Source organism: Heterodontus francisci, chromosome 29, assembly GCF_036365525.1.
Source record: "Heterodontus francisci isolate sHetFra1 chromosome 29, sHetFra1.hap1, whole genome shotgun sequence".
Classification (NCBI taxonomy): Eukaryota; Metazoa; Chordata; class Chondrichthyes; order Heterodontiformes; family Heterodontidae; genus Heterodontus; species Heterodontus francisci.
Genome location: NC_090399.1, coordinates 46,061,627 through 46,081,693, shown reverse-complemented (window position 1 = coordinate 46,081,693; position 20,067 = coordinate 46,061,627). Strand labels below are relative to the sequence as shown.

Genomic DNA, 20,067 nt, shown 5'->3' with positions numbered 1-20,067 from the left:
ATGGTTCTGGGAATCTTACAGTACGGAAATTGCACGCGTTCCTTTCCTAGCTGTTCCAATAATTTCCACTCAATGTGCGATTCATCGAATCATACGGCACTGAAGGAGGCCATTCGGCCCATTGTGCCTGTGCTGGCTCTTTGGTGGAACGATCCAATTAATCCCACTCCCCTGCTCTTTCCCCATAGCCCTGCAAATGTTTTCCCGTCAAGTATTTATCCAATCCCTTTGGAAAGTTACTATTGAATTCTGCTTCCACCGACCTTTTAGGCAGCGCATTCCAGATCACAACAACTCACTGCGTAAGTGACTCCTGCCCCTGAGCCATGTGGCTCTGAACAATGTTTAGGGTTTAAGGAGCAATTCCACTGCAGGACGTTGTAAACCCGCACCTTTAATAAGGTTTGACATGTTTTCCAACAGACAAAGGTTAAATGTCAGCATCGCCCCTTCTCTTTAAAACTAAAAATTCTTTCTCACCAATAGATAATCAATAACACATGCATCACCACCATGTTTAAACATGAGTTTGCTATGATCCAGGTGTACATAATAATTTTGTGCCTATATTCAGATGACTCCAGACTCATTGCTCCACACACTTGCTGCATCAGCAGTACACTTACTTTGAAACTCCATTTTGCCTTTGACTTTGATGGAGAGGTGAACATTTTCACAGCTACTGGACGGATCCTCCATTAGATGGTACATTCGCCGTAACTGCAAGTTTCATAAACATGTTGCTGTTAAAGACTAACTCGTACAGTCACAGCACGAAGCTGAGCATGTACACTGGTAGAAAGAATGACAGAGGTAGAATGATAGAAACTCACAGAGCAGGAGGTGAACATTCGGCCCTTCAGGCCTGTTCCACCATTCAATAAGATCATGGCTGATCTGATTGTGGCCTTAACTCCACTTTTCTGCCTGTTCCCCATAACCACTGACTCCCTTGTAGATTAAAAATCTGTCTAACTCAGCCTTGAATATATTCAATGACCCAGCCTCTACTGCTCTTTGGGGAAGAGAACTCAAACACTAATGACCCTCTGAGAGAAGAAATTCCTCCTCATCTCCGTCTTAAAAGGGAGACTCCTTATTTTTAAATTGTGCCCCCTAGTTCTAGATTCTCCCATGAAGGGAAACATCCTCTCAGCATCTACCCTGTCAAGCCCCCTCAGAAACTTATAGGTTTCATAGAAATTAAGGCACAGAAACAGGCCACTTGGCCCATCGTGTCTGCATCGGCTGAAAAACGATCCACCTATTCGAATCCCACCTTCCAGCATTTGGTCCGTAGCCCTGCAGCTTACCGCACTTGTGGTGCACATTCAGACTTCTTTTGAATGAGTTGAGGGTCTCTGCCTCAATAAGATCATCTCTCATTCTTATCAACTCCAATGAGTATAGACACAACCTGCTCAACCTTTCTTCATAAGACAACCCCTTCATCCCAGGAATCAACCTGGTGAACCTTCTCTGAATTGCTTCCAATGCAAGTATGCCCCTCCTTAAATATGGTGACCAAAACTGTACACAGTACTCTAGGTGCAGTCTCACCAGCACCCTGTACAGTTGTAGCAAGACTTCCCTACTTTTATACTCCATCCCCATTCCAAAAGAAAGTGTTCCAGATCCCACCAACTCTTGAGTGAAAACATTTCTCCTCGTCTCCCCTCTAAATCGTTTTCCAATGATTTCTTTTTCCAATCCAGTGACCTGCTGGTATTATATCTCAATAGAGGAGGGGAAGCTGGCCCAGTCTGGCCTACAGGTGACTCCAGTTCTATGTATGTGGTTCCTTCAGGATTAGGGATGGGGACCTTCTTACAGTCACGAGGCTCGTCAATACCCTGATTTCCTTTTGTAACATTCACAAGAACGTTAGGTACGCCCACTGTTAGAAGTAGACCGATAGATCGTCAGAAGAGAATACTTCTGAGGGATTTTCTAATTCATTGATCTATAGGGGCAGATACAGAGCTGGATTTAACTTATTTTTACACTTACGACTGATTCATTCATGGAAAAATACTAAAAGCAGCCTTAAAACGGAAAACTGAAGCAGTTGCTGAAGTAATAATTTTAGTAACCGTTGAAAATACTCACATTCAGCGTTCCATTCCCTTGACCCGTTAACTCGATTCGAATCTTGCTTCCCAGAGGAAACTAGCAGAGTGGAAGGTACAATTATATTCCATCAACAAACTCTTCCTTTCTCTCACAATTGTTTCCATGTGCGATGAATGTAGAGATTTGTTCTGATCATTAACAAAATGAATCTATATGTGGTGCAGGAGCTGGTAGGTTGATTATTTTTAATTCCAAAGTCAAACTTACAATCATAAAATGATACAGTCCAGAAGGAGGCCATTTGGCCCATTCTGCCTGTACCAACTATCCAATGAGCCCCAGTCTCCCCTGCTCCTTCCCCATCATCCTGCCAATTACTCCCCTGCAAGTATTTATCCAATTCCCTTCTGAAAGTTGCACCAGCCTTTTAGGCTGTGCATTCGAGATCACAACAACTCTGCATAAAATCATTTTTTACCCTCATGTTGCCTTTGATGTTTTTTGCACATCACCTTAAATCTTTGCCCTCGGCCAGGGGAAACAGTTCCTCCTTCATTATTCTATTAAAAAACTTAAATGGGAATGAAAATCAGATGGAGATGGAAAACGAGACGCCGATTTGCTATCGTTTTACACCATCGCAGCCAAGATTGAACCTATAACTTATCAAAAAGCGGACGTCACTGGCTGCCATCTTTTGCCAATGGAAGAAGGCAAGTGGAGGGCGGGTGGAGAGTGTACAAGGGAGGAGCAGGCAATCAACCCGGGCCTGTTGTCTCCGAGATGCGACCTCACCTTCAGTTCTTTCTGGCTCAGAGCGTTGCTTCTGCGCAGGTGAATCTTGGGCCCACTGGCCCTGCCGAAAACGTTGAATTGAATTTGCATATTCACCTCCTCCTCCCTCTTGAGGAAAGCGATGTGATATTGTGAGAGAGCTTCCAAGGCAATTACCGTGTCCTTCAAAGCAACCAAACTAAAGTTTAGACGTGTGGAAATATTCCGGATACTTGACTGGTGAACCATGTCAGGACATGTGGAGCTGGGCTTCAGAATGCATTACTTTGCCCATGTAAGCATTTACTTTCCCAGAATAATCATCGTCAAAGGCATGGTTAATATTGAGCAGACAAATTGGTCACTTTTTTTAAACAGTGGGGTAGATTTTCAATTTCCTACACGATATAAAACTGCCATTTTCTGATGAAATGCCCATTTTATAAACAGTCAGGTTTTTCGAATGGAGAGGGAAACTGGCGGTTTCTATAATACAACACCGCCATTACACCCAGCCAGCAAGATGCCAATCTATAACAACAGCAGCTCGCATTTATATAGTGCCTTTAATGTAGTAAAACATCCCAAGGTGCTTCACAGGAGCATTAGCAACATTTGACAGCGAGCCACATAGGGCAGGTGACCAAAGATTTCTCAAAGAGGTCGATTTTAAGGAGTGTCTTAAAGGAGGGGAGAGAGATGAAGAGGCAGAGAGATTTAGAGAAGATATTCCAGGGTTTAGGACCCAGGCAGCTGTAGACACAGCCACCAATGGTGGAGCGACTAAAATCAGTGATGGTCAAGAAGGCAGAAATTGGAACCTACGGCAAAGTGTACCTCCTTCGCGTGGGAATGTATTACATTTCTTGATCTCAAACACCGACCACAACCCACCTACCCGTCATTCGACTGAATATCAATGGTGATCCATCAAGTCCTGCTAGAGGAAAGCAAAGTATTCACCTGCGTGGAGCGAAATCCCCCACCATAGTTTTGTTGCTCTGTTAACCATTTCACAATGGGCGTTGCGTAGTCAATGTCTTCTATCAACAGTGCCTGAAGTAAGGCATACGAGGTGGTTTCCACTGTTATAGCTGGAGCCTGTGGAGCCTCATCTGAGTTTTGCTGTCCACTGTACAACCATGTCTCATCAGCTTTCCAGTAACGAACATCGTGGTCTATGGTTTTAAGGAAGGAGTTCATTCAGTTGGACTTTTTAATCAACCATCTAGAAAGAAATGCTTTCACAATTACCACCCAAACCTCGGTTTCCCCAGTCCGGTCCTAATGCTCTCTTTCTGCAGATTTCTGTAACTTTTCCCAACTTGCCCAGTGCTTTGAAGTTGCCAGCTATCTCTACAAGTCAAAGGTCCTTCCGCTTTTATACCAAGTGGGAATTGGCTGTGGAAATGTTTTCGGATAAGCTTTAGACTGACTTGAGCCGGCCGCACGGGCGTGTTGTAATGTAAGACTCCATGCACCAATCATGGAGAAAATGTGTGAGAGATATCCTGGTACCAATATCATAACTGACCCTTCACTCAAGCTCAGTGTGAAAGGGCCAGGCTGGAATGTTAGAAAGATCAATGTAGAGGGGAGGGTTTTATATGGATACCTGTTCATTACATTCTTACAATGGGCAAAAAAGCCTTGCATTTATATCGTGCCTTTCATGACCTCAGGACATCCCAAAGCCCTTTGCAGCCAATGAACTGCTTTTGAAGTGTAGTCACTGTTGTAACACAGGAACTGCGGCAGCCAATTTGCGCACAGCAAGCTCCCAAAAACAGCAATGCGATAATGACCAATCTGTTTTTGTGTTGCTGGCTTAGAGATAAATATTGGCCAGGACACCAGGGATAACTCCCCTGTCCTTCAAATAATACTGTAGGATCTTTTACGTCCATCTGAGTGGGCAGATCGGGCCTCAGTTTAGCATCTCATCCAAAGGCCGGCACCTCTGGCAGTGCTGCACTCCCTCAGTAATGCACTGGAGTGTCAGCCTTTTTTTTTTTGAGTTCAGGTACTGTTTGAACTGTTGACTGTGACTTGATCATTAAAGACTTATCAAATTTCAATCTGCTGCTCCCTCGATTCAGAAACAAGTGCAAATGTTTAGGTCAACCAGAGTAGATTACATCGCTTTGGATGTCAGAAATAAATTAACTTGTTCTACAGAAAGCACAAGTAAGTTATACATCTACGCACTTAGTGACACTGTACCCATGATGGCATGAGAGCTATTTTACTAATCCAGGTGCCTCTCAACACAGCACAGTGAAGAATTACTGAAAATGAGTTTAATTGATGGTCAATGCCAGATGAACATGTCAATTCTGAGATTATGGCTGGAATATTATGCCCCCTCCCCCATCCCCGGGAGTGGGCTGGGAGGCAGGTTAAGACATGGGCACCAGAGTTTTGGATGGCCTCAAGCTTACCGACGGTAGAATGTGGGAGAGCAGCCAGGAGCGTGTTGGAACAGTTAAGTCTCCGTTCGAAAATTGACAAGTTTTAGAAAGCTAACCTCTGTCATAAGACGCGATTGCTTTCAACTTTCTGCCAGCTTCTTGTACTTTGCTGGAGTCTGCTTCCACGAAAGCAAGGGCATAGGCGGTGATTGCAATAGTGTGAGGCTGCTTAATATTCGGCAGCTCTTCAGACAAAAATTTAACAGCGTTTTGAATGCTTTTGTCCTGCGGAAATAAAACAAAAACCAAGAAATGAAATCATCGTTAAATATTGTCACCCATTCCCTTCCCGACAGGGAACATTCACTCAGACAAAGACCAAAACCAAGCCGGGCTATAATTTAGCTCGGTCTGAATCTACCACAACACTGATCTCTACCTCGTCCCTCACCTAAAGGTCCTGCATTGCAAAGAAGCCTGCTTATATTTCATGTCACCTTATCCTGTTCTGAACTCGAGGCCCTGCGGGAAAAGGAGATGGTGGATCCTGTCGCATGGCTCCCCGAGCAGACTACGAAACTCATTTGGCAGAAGGCCTCATCGCCAGGACTTTCAAACAAGCACCAAGACATAGCTTGGCTGATGGTTAGATGTCCCTCCCCGTCAGATCCTTCCTGCACGCTGGGAGTCTCTCCACCAACACACGCTGCCCTCGAGGCGGCTGAGATGGGAAAGAGACCAACAGCAACTTCCTTCTCGAATGTGCCTTTGCAAAGCGAACCTGGAAAGAGATGCAGTAGTTTTTGTCGAGGTTCATCCTGAGCAGTTCCATAATGCAGGAGTCTGTGCTCTACAGGCTGTTCCCGGGGACGCACACCGAGATAAACATCAACTGCTGCAGGAGGACCATCAACTCAGTGAAAGACACTCTTTGGTCTGCCCGAAACTTGCTGGTCTTCCAGTGCAAAGAGCTGTCGAGACCGAGTGTTGCAGACTGGCACATTCCAAGGCCCAGGACTACGTGCTGAGGGACACACTAAAGCTTGTGGCAGCCACCGCAAAGGCTCAATGGGGTAAGGCCACTGTGTAAGGTCCTCCCGCCATAGTGAACCGAGGGGCTGGAACCTGTGTAAATCCCCTCAGGATGTATACATCAGGGAATGTTTGACGTGTAATGTAAATGTGTATGGTAAATATAACCTGAGATAGTAAGTGTTGTGAGGCCCCTCAAGTACTGCATTGAAAGAAACTGATCTGTTTTGTGAAATTTGATTTATTTAATGTATTTTTACAAATTTTATGAATAAAGTATAATTTTGGAAATAAAAGTTCTGAAAAACATGATTATTCCAAGGTTTTCCTAACTGGCCTCAGACCTTCCACTCTCTGTAAGCAGAGGTCATCCAATGCTCTGCTGCCTGTGACCTAACTCACACCAAGTCCCATTCACCTGTCACCACTGTGCTTGCTGACCTACACTGGCTCCTGGTCAAGCAACGTTTTTCAAATCCTCATCCTTGTTTTCAAATCGCTCCACAGGCTTGCCCCAATCTCAGTCAAGTGGGCTGCTTTGTCCTGGATGGTGTCGAGCCTCTTGAGTGTTGACGGAACTGCACCCATCCAGGCAAGTGGAGAGTATTCCATCACACTCCTGATTTGTGCCTTGCAGATAGTGGACAGGTTTTGGGGAGTCAGGAGGTGAGTTACACGCCGCAGAATTCCCAACTTCTGACCTATTATACACCTCAACCAATATTTACTTACATTGAGCTCAATAAGAAGGAAATTCCAGGTGTAAGGAAGGACAGAAGACCTCAGTGAGGCCACACCCCGAGTACTGTGTGCAATTTTGGTCTCCTTACCTAAAGAGGGACATACTTGCCCTAAAGGGAGTGCAACTAGAGTTCACTAGACTGGTTCGTGGGAAGAGGACATTGTCCTATGAGGAGAGATTGAGGAGACTAGGCCTACATTCCCTGGAGTTTAGAAGAATGAGAGGTTATCTCATTGAAACATACAAAATTCTTAAGGGTCTTGACAGGGTAGATGCTGAGAAAATGTTTCCCCCTGGCTGGGGAATCTAGAACACAGGGTCACAGTCTCAGAATAAGGGGTCGGCCATTGGGACTGAGATGAGGAGAAATTTATTCACTCAGAGGGTTGTGAATCTTTGGAATTCTCTACGCCAGAGAGCTGTGGATGCTCAGTCGTTGAGTATATTCAAGGCAAAGGTCAATAGATTTTTGGATACTGAGGGAATTAAGGGATATGGGGAACAGGCAGGAATGTGGAGTTGAGGCAGAAGATCAGCCATGATCCTATTGAATGGCAGAGCAGGTTCGAAGGGCCCTAAGGACTATTCCTGCTCCTATTTCTTATGTTCTTATGTAGGGGCAGGCAGCTAATTGAACATCACTCATTTTCTACCATAGTCCAAAGTTAAAATTACTTCCACTGAATTTTACCTCATAGAAGAGGGTGGTTTGACCCTTTGTGAGAGTGCAAGAATGATCTACTCAGTCCCATTTCCCCCACCCCCTGACCATTTCCAATATTGTGTGGGGGAGGGGGGGGTGCTCTTCTCCAAATACCTTTCCACTTCCCTTTAAAAAGACTATTACTGATTCTGATTCCAATTCTGATCTGCTACATCATTCTAAGTCCTAATAACTATCAGCAAGAAAGCTCTACACTCATCCTCGACACTGTTGGGGACGATCTTACATTTATGTCCTGTGGTCACTGACTCCCTGGTCATACGCTCTATTATATTTGCCCTTGTCCCAAGCATGCTATTACCTTTTAACACCTAGAATCAAAGAATGATACAGCACAGGAGCAGACCATTTGGCCCATCTTTCCTGTGCTAGCTCTGTGAAAGGGCTATCCAATTAGTCCCACTCCTCTTTCCCTATTGCCCTGTAATTTCTTTCTACTTTAACTACTTATTCAATTCCCTTTCGAAAGTTACAATTGAATCTACTTCCATTGCCATTTCAGGAGTGCATTTCAGATCACCTTTCTAGATTTTGAAATCGTTGATGATCTACCTAATTCACCATCCCACCTAGCTTAGCATCATCTTCAAATCTTCATAAACACTCACCTCGCCCCAAATCCAGATTCCATCGGCCCGGATTTTGCGCTCTGCGGTGTAGGAACAGCGTTTGCTGTTCATTACGCCAACAGTTGCCGATAGAGTTTTCGTGGGCTTTAGAGTGTACACCTGCTCTAATCTGCCGTCTGGTTCAGGGCAGCGCTCTCTACAAGGCATCTATGGTCTGTGTGAACAGGGAATGCATCAGCGTGGCTCCTCAACCAATCAGATTGAAAAATCCCCGCTGAGCCACACAAAGTCTATGCCAAGAGGTATAAATTAACTTTAAATCATGCACATAAAGCAAATTAAAAGAGGGAACAAAAGATGGGTTTAGGAGAGAGAGAGATTAATGAGACAGGCTGAAAAAGTTTAAAAAATCTTTTTAAAATAATCTCCAACATGAACTAAATTCTGAAGGAATGAGACACCACACTTGTAAAGTTAAATTTTCAGGGCCAGAGAGGTTGCTGGGCAGTAATTATGACTTACCACGCAATTGAAAATTCACTTACTACTGAATGGACCAGCCCTACCTTTTTCTGGTGTGTTTAGCGGGTGGGTGAGTACAGCAACTTCGTGTGCCCTTCTATGGATTTCAATGCTGAGTCTATTGGTGAGTTAATGGTGTCGTGAAACTTGTGGAGCAACTTCTGGATTTCCACATTTACCTGTGCATGTGTGGACTTCGGAAGTTGCTGTTCAATTTAGATTTTAATGACAGTGGGCGCTCACAAGGTAAGATCAGGGACATTACGTCACTTTATTCCTTTTTTTTGTAATGAAAACAAAATGAACTGTTTAAACTTTCTTTAATAGCCCATCAATTGCAAAAGTATTTCTGGAATCCAATCCCCAACGGAACATAAGTTGTACAAAACAAAGCTATCAGCTAGAAAGACAGGAAGGAATCTGAAGTTCTTACCACTTTTGAAATCTCTGCAATGTTATTGGTGCGAAAGGCAGCCAAGGAATGCTGCAATGCTATGGTCACGAAGGCTGTGATGGAAACGTTGCTTTCACTTCCACCAACTCCACCCTATAGAAGAGAAACTCATGATCACATCTCGAGCTATATAATAAATACATACTTGCTTACAGTCATGCAATCCTACACATTCATGGAAATAATATGAGTGGCCTGGCTCCAAAAGGAAGCAACACAATAACCTTAAGCCTTCTGTGCTCTGAGGGAGGGACTTTCCAGATTCTGTTTGGCTTATTTGCACTGGCTTAATTCTCTGGGTTTATTCTTTGCCCCTCCCAGGAGATGGCTTGGCTGTGGCGAGAGGTGGGAGGTGGAGGAAGTTTATGGTCAGGACGCTCATGGCCATTGTAGTGCGGGGCAGGCTCAATGTGGCTGCTGATCTTTCTCCACCTGCTAGTTTCATCTCTGGATACAATGTTCAGCATGGAGAAATAAATCATCAGTTCAGTAACATTAAGGATGCCACGTGGCGAAAAACAAAATTCCATGAATCAACATCTAAGTTGCCAAATGTAGACACTTATTATGCAGGTTGCAGCAGCCATTTCAATATCAAACAAATACCAGAGAGAATGTAAAAGTATATATTTTTAATCTTTGTAGACTTTAAAGCGAGTGCAAAAACAGAAAGATGTGGGGGTGCCTGCAAAGGTGACAAAGCAATTTAGCAAAGCAGTTAATAAAGCACATGGGATCCTGGACTTTATAAATGGAGGCATAGAGTACAAAAGCCAGGAAGTTATTCTAAACATATATAAGCCCAGTGGTTCAAGGGATGACGTTAATACAGTTACACAGGTAGACTGGAGAAGCTGGGGCTGTTCTCCTGAGAGCAGTGAAGGTCAAAAGGAGATTTGATCGAAGTGTTAAAAATCGTGAAGGGTTTAGACGGAGCAAATGAAGAGAAACTGTTTCCAGTGACTGAAGGATCGATAACAAGAGGACGTAAGGTGATTGGCAAAAGACCCAGAGACAACATGACAAAAAGCTTTTTTATGCAGCCAGCGCTCAGGATTTGAAAGGTGCTGCCTGTTGGGGTGATGGATACAGATGCAATAGATTCAGTAGGACTGACTAACTGACAGGAGGTCCATGCAATACAATCCCAATGATCTTTGGCTCTTCGGAACGCTTTATGTCAGAACAATGGCCAATGTGCATCAGGCGCAGTTGGCAATGAAATGAAAACTATGCAAGAATCCAGAAGGACTGGCAATAGGGGAGATCAAAGTTATTTTTTATTGGTTCATGGGGTGTGGGCGTCGCTGGCTAGGCCAGCATTTATTGCCCACCCCTAATTGCCCTTGAGAAGGTGGTGGTGAGCTGCCTTCTTGAACCGCTGCAGTCCATGTGAGGTAGGTACACCCATAGTACTGTTAGGAAGGGAGTTCCAGGATTTTGACCCAGCGACAGTGAAGGTACAGCGATATAGTTCCAAGTCAGGATGGTGTGTGGCTTGGAGGGGAACTTGCAGGTAATGGTGTTCCCATGCATCTGCTGCCCTTGTCCTTCTCGGTGGTAGAGGGCACAGGTTTGCAAGGTGCTGTCGAAGGAGCCTTGGTGTGTCGCTGCAGTGCATCTTGTAGATGGTACACACTGCTGCCACTGTGCATCGGTGGTGGAGGGAGTGGATGTTTGTGGATGGGGTACAAATCAAGTGGGCTGCTTTGTCCTGGATGGTGTCGAGCTTCTTGAATGTTGTTGGAGCTGCACCCATCCAGGCAAGTGGAGAGTATTCCATCACACTCCTGACTTGTCCCTTGTAGATGGTGGACAGGCTTTGGGGAGTCAGGAGGTGAGTTACTCGCTCAGGATTCCTAGCCTCTGACCTGCTCTTGTAACCACAGTATGTATATGGCTACTCCAGTTCAGTTTCTGATCAATGGTAATCCCCAGGATGTTGATAGTGAGGGATTCAGTGATGGTAATGCCATTGAATGTTAAGGGGAGATGGTTAGATTCTCTCTTGTTGGAGATGGTCATTGCCTGGCATTTGTGGGGCGCGAATGTTACTTGCCACTTATCAGCCCAAGCCTGGATATTGTCCAGGTCTTGCTGCATTTCTACATGGACTGTTTCAGTATCTGAGGAGTCACGAATGGTGCTGAACATCGTGCAATCATCAGCGAACATCCCCACTTCTGACCTTATGATTGAAGTGTATGAGTAGAGAAGAGTGAAGGACTAACATGTGAAGTGGAATAGACACCATCAAACAGTTGTAAACAATGGAAGGTGCCAAGCAGAGGATGAAGATCGAAGGAGAATGTTTGAACTGAACCTGCATGTCTCTCATTAACACTGGATGGGGATCTTCAAAAGCTCCAGAGCTTGTTTGGCTGCGGATCAAGTGAGCGACAGATTGATGGATAAATCTGTCATTAACGATAATCTGACTTCGCGCCATGGAGAGTATTTTAACGATGAATGCAGTCAGCCTGAAAGAAGATAGATAGTAAAGTACGTCATGTGTAAATAAGCAATATTGGCTCAAAATCCTTGCACTGGAAAGCTGGATTTTAGCTTGGGAAATTTCATTCGAAAGTCAACATTTCTAGCTCGATTGAGCACCCCCGATTTCCTTCACCCCGCCATTGGCGGCCCTGCCTTCAGCTGCCTGAGCCCTAACCTCTGGAGTTCCCTCCCTCAACCTCTTCGCCTCCCTACCTCCTCTCTCCTCCTTTAAGATACTCCTTAAAACCAATCTCTTTGACCAAGCTTTTGGTCGCCTGTCCTAATCACTCCTCTTGTGGCTCCATGTCAAATTTTGATCACGCTCCAGTCAAAGTGCCTTGGGATGTTTTATGACATTGACGGCGCCATATAAATGCAAGTTGTTGTTGTTCTGCTCAAATATTCCAAACAGAACAAAATCGATTTACCTCCTTTAAAGCAAATGTTGTGGGATTATCACGTGCTTTTGAGTTTCACCCCGGGGTGCACGATACAGAGTCCAACCAGCACTTCATTTAATATTACCTTCCAACGATGTCTTCCTTCTCGGGAGAACCGGGAATGTTCCGCAAGAATCGGCGCGAGGAAGGAAAGGAATTAAGAGAGGGAGAGGAAAATGTGACAAATGTAAAACATCGAGCACCTACCACGTGCTGCTTGGGTGAGTTTTCCAGGCACCATAAGATCCATCGTCTTTCTTATATCCCAGAATTCTGTTGTATCCTAGAAACAGAACCTTTTATGTTCATTAAGAAGCAAACTTTCTCTTGATTGAGATTATCATCGTATCACATTAAACCTTAAAGTATTCTCCAGACCCTCACCTGGGGCACCGCACTCAGTTCTGAGCATCGTACCTCAGGAAGGATATATTAGCCTTGGAGGGGATGTGCTGCAGAGTCACCAGAATGATGCTGGGGTTAAAAGGGTTAAATTAGGAGGATAGAGGGTGAGGCCTAGGTTTGTAATCCCTTGAGAATAGAAGACTGAAGGTTGATCTCATCGAGGTGTTTAAATGTTAAGAGAAAGTCTTCGATAGGGTAGAGAGAGAGTAAATACTTCCCCGGTGGGTGTGGAGTCATGAACACGAGGACCTGGTGGTCAAGTTAGAGCTAAGCCTATCAGAAGGAAAATCAGAAAGTACTTCTTTATACAAATGGGAGCTGAAATCTGGAACTCTCTCCCCCGAAAGGCTGCGGAGGGGCCAGGAGGTCAGTGGAAGAGTTCAAGGCTGAGTTCGATGGATTTTTGTTGAGTGAGTTCTTAAAAAGAACCCAGTCCGTGAAGATGGTTTGCAACATTTATGATTCGACGGTCAAAAGAACTATTTTCTCTGCTGTTCCACAAATTCTGGTCATATGGTTTTCCAACAAAGCTACGGTCACATAATCTAAAGTGGTGATGTTTCTCTCAGTTGTGCTTAAAGCGAACATGTTGGCACATTTGTGTTTAGCTACATTAAATGCTAATTTAACACATTCGGAAAGCTTGCTTGTTTTATGGGGCTTTCAGCTAAAGTTCCTCTTGGCACTTGTTACATTTCAGGATTTTTGACCATTTGTTCACAGAAAGGACTTTGAAGCTACAAGTTGTTTCAATGTGCGTTTAAAGGAAGTTCATTCTCAAAGGGTTTTATAAGGAACAAGAGGAAAGCTGGTTCGCATTTTCCATGGGAGTAATTTTTAGCGGACAGAGTAAGCAATAAGATATTCATTCATGTGAAGGGTAGTCAAAGAGAAACAGCTAGCATTCACTGCGTTGGCCACCTGGGTCTGTCCATTAAGAGTGCGAGATAAACAGAGGCAGGCTTTCTGAAACAGGAGGACCGCAAAGCATGCAAGACTGTGAAATAAAGAAAGTTGTCGGCAGGCTCAGAGTATAGAAACTCTGAAGAAACACTTCTTGCTTGTGTCAATTGAAATGACCCACTGATGTGAGGAAGCATGCCTTCATCGAATCATAGAATCACACAGCACAGAGAGAGGCCATTCAGCCCCTCATGTCTGTGCTGGCTGTTTGATAGAGCAAATCTATTAGTCCCACTCCCCAGCACTTTACTTTGTACCAAAAGGTGGACGTAAGTTCCACTGAGTGGACAAAACGCATCTGGTTTAAAACATTGTTCCGTATGTTAACACACAAATAAAAATGAAGCATCTATAGCACTTCTAGGAAACATCTCCGCTCCAGGGGGTTTACTCAGTCCTCTTACAGAGAGATCATTAATGCAAAGGACACAACCACGCAGTCAGAAAGTGTTCACAATTGATGCTCCCCAGATGGGTACAAACAGGGGCAGTGGGAGTCAACTCCCATGCCAGTAAGATGAAGAAGAAACAGCAGAGGCAGGCTGGGCCGAATGGCCCTCTGTGCTGCATCATTCTATGATTGAGATTGTCCTGCACTGACCTCAACTGGCAGCAAACATAAGAACTTAAAAAAAATGAGAAATCAAAGCAGGAGTAGGCCATTTGGCCCCTCGAGCCTGCTCCACTATTCAATACTATCATGGCTGATCTGATTGTGGCCTCAACTCCACTTTCCTGCCAGCTCCCCATAACCCTCGACTCCCTCGTAGATCAAAAATCTGTAACGCAACCGTGAATATATCCAATGACCCAGCCTCACTGCTCCCTGGGGAAAAGATTTCAAAGATTAACGACTCTCGGAGAGAAGAAATTCCTCCTCGTCTCCATCTTAAATGGGAGACCCCTTATTTTGAAACTGTGCCCCCTAGTTCTCCACAAGGGGAACCATTCTCTCAACATCAACCCTCGCAAAACCCCTCAGAATCGTAGATGTTTCAATAAGATCACCTCTCATTCTTCTAAACTCCAGTGAGTACAGGCCCAACTTGCTCAACCTTTCCTCATAAGACAACCCCTTCATCCCAGGAATCAGCCTGGTGAACCTTCTTTGAACTGCCTCCAATGAAAGCATGTCCCTCCTCAAGTAAGGTGACCACAACTGTACACAGTAGTCTCGGTGCAGTCTCACTAATGCCCTGTCCAGTTGTAGCAAGACTTTTCCTACATTTCTACTCCATCCCCCTTGCAACTGTTGCTAATTCTCCGGATGAAGCATTCTGAATAAATATTATACTATAAAGGGATGGAGAGGAAATAAAAAAGCCCATTTTTCGATCAAGTGAACAGTTGCTGCAGCTTGTGTTACCCTGAAGGGAGGTTCAGCACCTGTTTGAATGTGAAAGATGGCTTCATCCTTTCGCTCAGCTTTCAGAGAAATCCACTGATCGCTCCGGTCCAGGTATTCAACAGCAAACACTGTTGGAGCCAAGTGCATCGCTGTTTGTTCAGCACAACCTGTCGGCACCTTGATGAGCTTGTTGATTCCGGCCGCACTAAGCGAGTTCTCCACTGCCTCTCCCATTATTGTCCCTAAACCCACAGGGGACCAGAAAGATAGAGAAAGACAGTTTTGTTCTTTAAAAAACAATCTTTCTATTGGCAGATGTAAAAGCACAGCTCAACTCCAATGCACGTCGCAAAATACTTAAAAGTCTATGTGCACATTTCCATATTTTCAGACCTGCAAACTTTACAGTGACAGCCTTTGGCTCAGAGGGAAACACTCTCATCTCTGAGTCAGGATGTCCTGTGTTCAAGGGCACTCCAGACACTTCAGCACAAAGTTCAAACAGATGCTTCCAGTGCAGAACTGAGGGAGTGCTGCATTGTCAGAGGGTCAGTACAGAGGGAGTGCTGCACTGTCAGAGGGTCAGTACTGAGGGAGTGCTGCACTGTCAGAGGGTCAGTACTGAGGGAGTGCTGCACTGTCAGAGGGTCAGTACTGAGGGAGTGCTGCACTGTCAGATGGTCAGTACTGAGGGAGTACTGCATTGTCAGAGGGTCAGTACTGAGGGAGTGCTGCACTGTCGGAGGGTCAGTACTGAGGGAGTGCTGCACTGTCAGAGGGTCAGTACTGAGGGAGTACTGCATTGTCAGAGGGTCAGTACAGAGGGAGTGCTGCACTGTCGGAGGGTCAGTACAGAGGGAGTGCTGCACTGTCGGAGGGTCAATACTGAGGGAGTGCTGCACTGTCGGAGGGTCAGTACTGAGGGAGTGCTGCACTGTCAGAGGGTCAGTACTGAGGGGGTGCTGCACTGTCAGAGGGTCAGTACTGAGGGAGTGCTGCATTGTCAGAGGGTCAGTACTGAGGGAGCGCTGCACTGTCGGAGGGTCAGTACTGAGGGAGTGCTGCACTGTCAGAGTGTCAGTACTGAGGGATGTGAGCATTGCTGGCTAGTCCAGCATTTATTGCCCCTCCCTAATTTCCCTTGAGAAAGTGGTGGTGAACTGCCTCCTTGAACCGCTGCAGTCCAGTTAAAGTGGTTCCCACATTTATTCAGTCAGGGACAAAGGAGGCTTCTCAAACATTTCCTAAAATTCAATTAACCGCCCTATCCCACATCACAAATGGACAAAGCATTCCAAAGTGCAAATTATATTCACCTGTCGGACGAATGTACAAATAATTATCAGTTTCAGGGACCATGTTGGTAGGTAGATCATCCTGTATTTCATACATGGCCTTTTCTGGAAAACAAAGAGAGACATTTCAGCCTGGCTACGTAGAATGAATGAGAAATGTTACTAACACAGGAATCGACTGCAGCACCCATTTACCACAGACCCATTGTATTTCCTGCAGCAAACTACTTATCTCACGACTACACACGCATGAACCCAGTGATGATAACATTATGCGAAATAAAATAAAACCTCGCCTCCCAATTTGCTGTTAGCTATTGGGGCTTATTTTAACTTTGCCTGGCCATTTCCGAAGGCAGTTAAGAGTCAACCACATTGCTGGAATCATATGTAGGCCAGACCGGGTAAGGATGGCAGATTTCCTTCCCTAAAGGACATTAGTGAACCAGATGGGTTAGGGTTAGGGTTATGACAATTGACCTAGTGATGGTGCCATGAAACTGAGAGCAGCTTTGAACCTGTATCCCCAGGGCATTAGCCTGAGTTTCTGGATTACTAGTTCAGTGACATTACCACTACTGTCACCACAGCACACAAGAGCACAGAGTTCCACCCTCAATCACTAACAGATTGCAGCTAAAACTCCTGTATGGGGCAGGTGAGGTGGAAAAACCTGCATTTATATAGCACCTTTCATGACCTCAGGACATCCCAAACTGCTTTAAAGCCAACAAGGTAAGTGCAGCTACTGTTGTAATGTAGGAAACACAGCAGCCAGTTTGCGCACAGCAAGCTCCCAGAAACAGGAATGTGATAATGAGCAGATAAATCTGTTTTTGTGATGGTGATTGAGGATAAATGTTGACCAGGACACCAGAGGGAATTCCCCTGCCCCTCTTCCAATGGTGGCCGTGGGATCCTTTACGTCCACCTGAGAGGGCGGACAGGGCCTCGGTGTAACGCATCATCCCAAAGACGGCGCCACTGCCAGTGCAGCACTCCCTCAGCACCGCATTGGGGTGTCAGCCTGGATTTTTGTGCTCAAGTCCCAGAGTGGAAGTTGAGCCCACGACCGTCTGAGTCGGGCAAAAGCCATCTCAGCATTTAGTGAATTAGAATTAGAATTAGAATATTACAGCGCAGTACAGGCCCTTCGGCCCTCGATGTTGCGCCGAGCTGTGAAACCATCTGACCTACACTATTCCATTTTCATCCATGTGTCTATCCAATGTCCACTTAAATGCCCTTAAAGTTGGCGAATCTACTACTGCTGCAGGCAGGGCATTCCACGCCCTTACTACTCTCTGAGTAAAGAAACTACCCCTCACATCTGTCCTATATCTATCACCCCTCAACTTGAAGCTATGTCCCCTCGTGTTTGCCATCACCATCCGAGGAAAAAGACGCTCACTATCCACCCTGTCTAACCCTCTGATTATCTTATCTGTCTCTATTAAGTCACCTCTCCTCCTCCTTCTCTCCAACGAAAACAACCTCAAGTCCCTCAGCCTTTCCTCGTAAGACCTTCCCTCCATACCAGGCAACATCCTAGTAAATCTCCTCTGCACCCTTTCCATAGCTTCCACATCCTTTCTATAATGCGGTGACCAGAACTGCACGCAATACTCCAGGTGCGGTCTCACCAGAGTCTTGTACAGCTGCAGCATGACCTCGTGGCTCTGAAACTCGATCCCCCTACTAATAAAAGCTAACACACCATATGCCTTCTTGACAGCCCTATTAACCTGGGTAGCAACTTTCAGGGATTTATGCACCTGGACACCAAGATCTCTCTGCTCATCTACACTAACAAGAATCTTCCCATTAGCCCAGTACTCTGCATTCCTGTTACTCCTTCCAAAGTGAATCACCTCACACTTGTCCGCATTAAACTCCATTTGCCATCTCTCAGCCCAGCTCTGCAGCCTATCTATGTCTCTCTGTACCCTACAACATCCTTCAGCACTATCCACAACTCCACCGACCTTAGTGTCATCTGCAAATTTACTAACCCACCCTTCTACACCCTCTTCCAGGTCATTTATAAAAATGACAAACAGCAATGGCCCCAAAACAGATCCTTGGGTACACCACTAGTAACTAAACTCCAGGATGAACATTTGCCATCAACCACCACCTTCTTTCAGCTAGCCAATTTCTGATCCAAAGCTCTAAATCACCTTCAACCCCATACTTCCGTATTTTCTGCAATAGCCTACCGTGGGGAACCTTATCAAACGCCTTACTGAAATCCACATACACCACATCCACTGCTTTACCCTCATCCACCTGTTTGGTCACCTTCTCGAAAAACTCAATAAGGTTTGTGAGGCACGACCTACCCGTCACAAAACCGTGCTGACTATCTCTAATGAACTTATTCTTTTCAAGATGATTATAAATCCTGTCTCTTATAACCTTTTCCAACATTTTACCCACAACCGAAGTAAGGCTCACAGGTTTATAATTACCAGGGCTGTCTCTACTCCCCTTCTTGAACAAGGGGACAACATTTGCAATCCTCCAGTCTTCCGGCACTATTCCTGTCGACAATGACGACATAAAGATCAAGGACAAAGGCTCTGCAATCTCCTCCCTAGCTTCCCAGAGAATCCTAGGATAAATCCCATCTGACCCAGGGGACTTATCTATTTTCACACTTTCCAAAATTGCTAACACCTCCTCCTTGTGAACCTCAATCCCATCTAGCCTAGTAGCCTGAATCTCAGTATTCTCAACAACATTTTCTTTCTCTACTGTAAATACTGACGCAAAATATTCATTTAACACTTCCCCTATCTCCTCTGATTCCACACACAACTTCCCACTACTATCCTTGATTGGCCCTAATCTAACTCTAGTCATTCTTTTATTCCTGATATACCTATAGAAAGCCTTAGGGTTTTCCCTGATCCGATCCACCAATGACTTCTCGTGTCCTCTCCTTGCTCTTCTTAGCTCTCCCTTTAGATCCTTCCTGGCTAGCTTGTAGCTCTCAAGCGCCCTAACTGAGCCTTCACGTCTCATCCTAACATAAGCCTTCTTCTTCCTCTTGACAAGCGCTTCAACTTCTTTAGTAAACCACGGCTCCCTCGCACGACAACTTCCTCCCTGCCTCACAGGTACATACTTATCAAGGACACGCAGTAGCTGCTCCTTGAATAAGCTCCACATTTCGATTGTTCCCATCCCCTGCAGTTTCCTTCCCCATCCTACGCATCCTAAATCTTGCCTAATCGCATCATAATTTCCTTTCCCCCAGTTATAATTCTTGCCCTGCGGTATATACCTGTCCCTGCCCATCGCTAAGGTAAACCTAACCGAATTGTGATCACTATCACCAAAGTGCTCACCTACATCTAAATCTAACACCTGGCCGGGTTCATTTCCCAGTACCAAATCCAATGTGGCATCGCCCCTGGTTGGCCTGTCTACATACTGTGTCAGAAAACCCTCCTGCACACACTGGACAAAAACTGACCCATCTAAAGTACTCGAACTATAGTATTTCCAGTCGATATTTGGAAAGTTAAAGTCCCCCATAACAACTACCCTGTTACTCTCACCCCTGTCGAGAATCATCTTCGCTATCCTTTCCTCTACATCTCTGGAACTATTCGGAGGTCTATAAAAGACTCCCAACAGGGTAACCTCACCTCTCCTGTTTCTAACCTCAGCCCATACTACCTCAGTAGACGAGTCCTCAAACGTCCTTTCTGTCGCTGTAATACTCTCCTTGATTAACAATGCCACACCCCCCCCCCTCTTTTACCATCTTCTCTGTTCTTACTGAAACATCTAAATCCCAGAATCTGCAAC

The 20,067-nt window shown here is 45.2% G+C and overlaps 1 protein-coding gene across 1 annotated transcript in view; it reads right to left on the bottom strand.

Moving 5' to 3' along the window:
• Nucleotides 1-20,067, bottom strand: part of LOC137346263 (complement C4-A-like) — a 156,185-nt gene that overhangs the window by 8,471 nt on the left and 127,647 nt on the right. The window contains exons 23-32 of the mRNA XM_068009725.1: nucleotides 16,270-16,353; nucleotides 14,992-15,195; nucleotides 12,445-12,520; nucleotides 11,625-11,781; nucleotides 9,281-9,394; nucleotides 5,375-5,543; nucleotides 3,811-4,025; nucleotides 2,869-3,030; nucleotides 2,110-2,169; nucleotides 627-720 (exon numbers count right to left, since the gene is read on the bottom strand). Of these exons, the coding sequence (XP_067865826.1) occupies nucleotides 627-720; nucleotides 2,110-2,169; nucleotides 2,869-3,030; nucleotides 3,811-4,025; nucleotides 5,375-5,543; nucleotides 9,281-9,394; nucleotides 11,625-11,781; nucleotides 12,445-12,520; nucleotides 14,992-15,195; nucleotides 16,270-16,353 (1,335 nt within the window). The remainder of the gene's footprint in view (nucleotides 1-626; nucleotides 721-2,109; nucleotides 2,170-2,868; nucleotides 3,031-3,810; nucleotides 4,026-5,374; nucleotides 5,544-9,280; nucleotides 9,395-11,624; nucleotides 11,782-12,444; nucleotides 12,521-14,991; nucleotides 15,196-16,269; nucleotides 16,354-20,067) is intronic.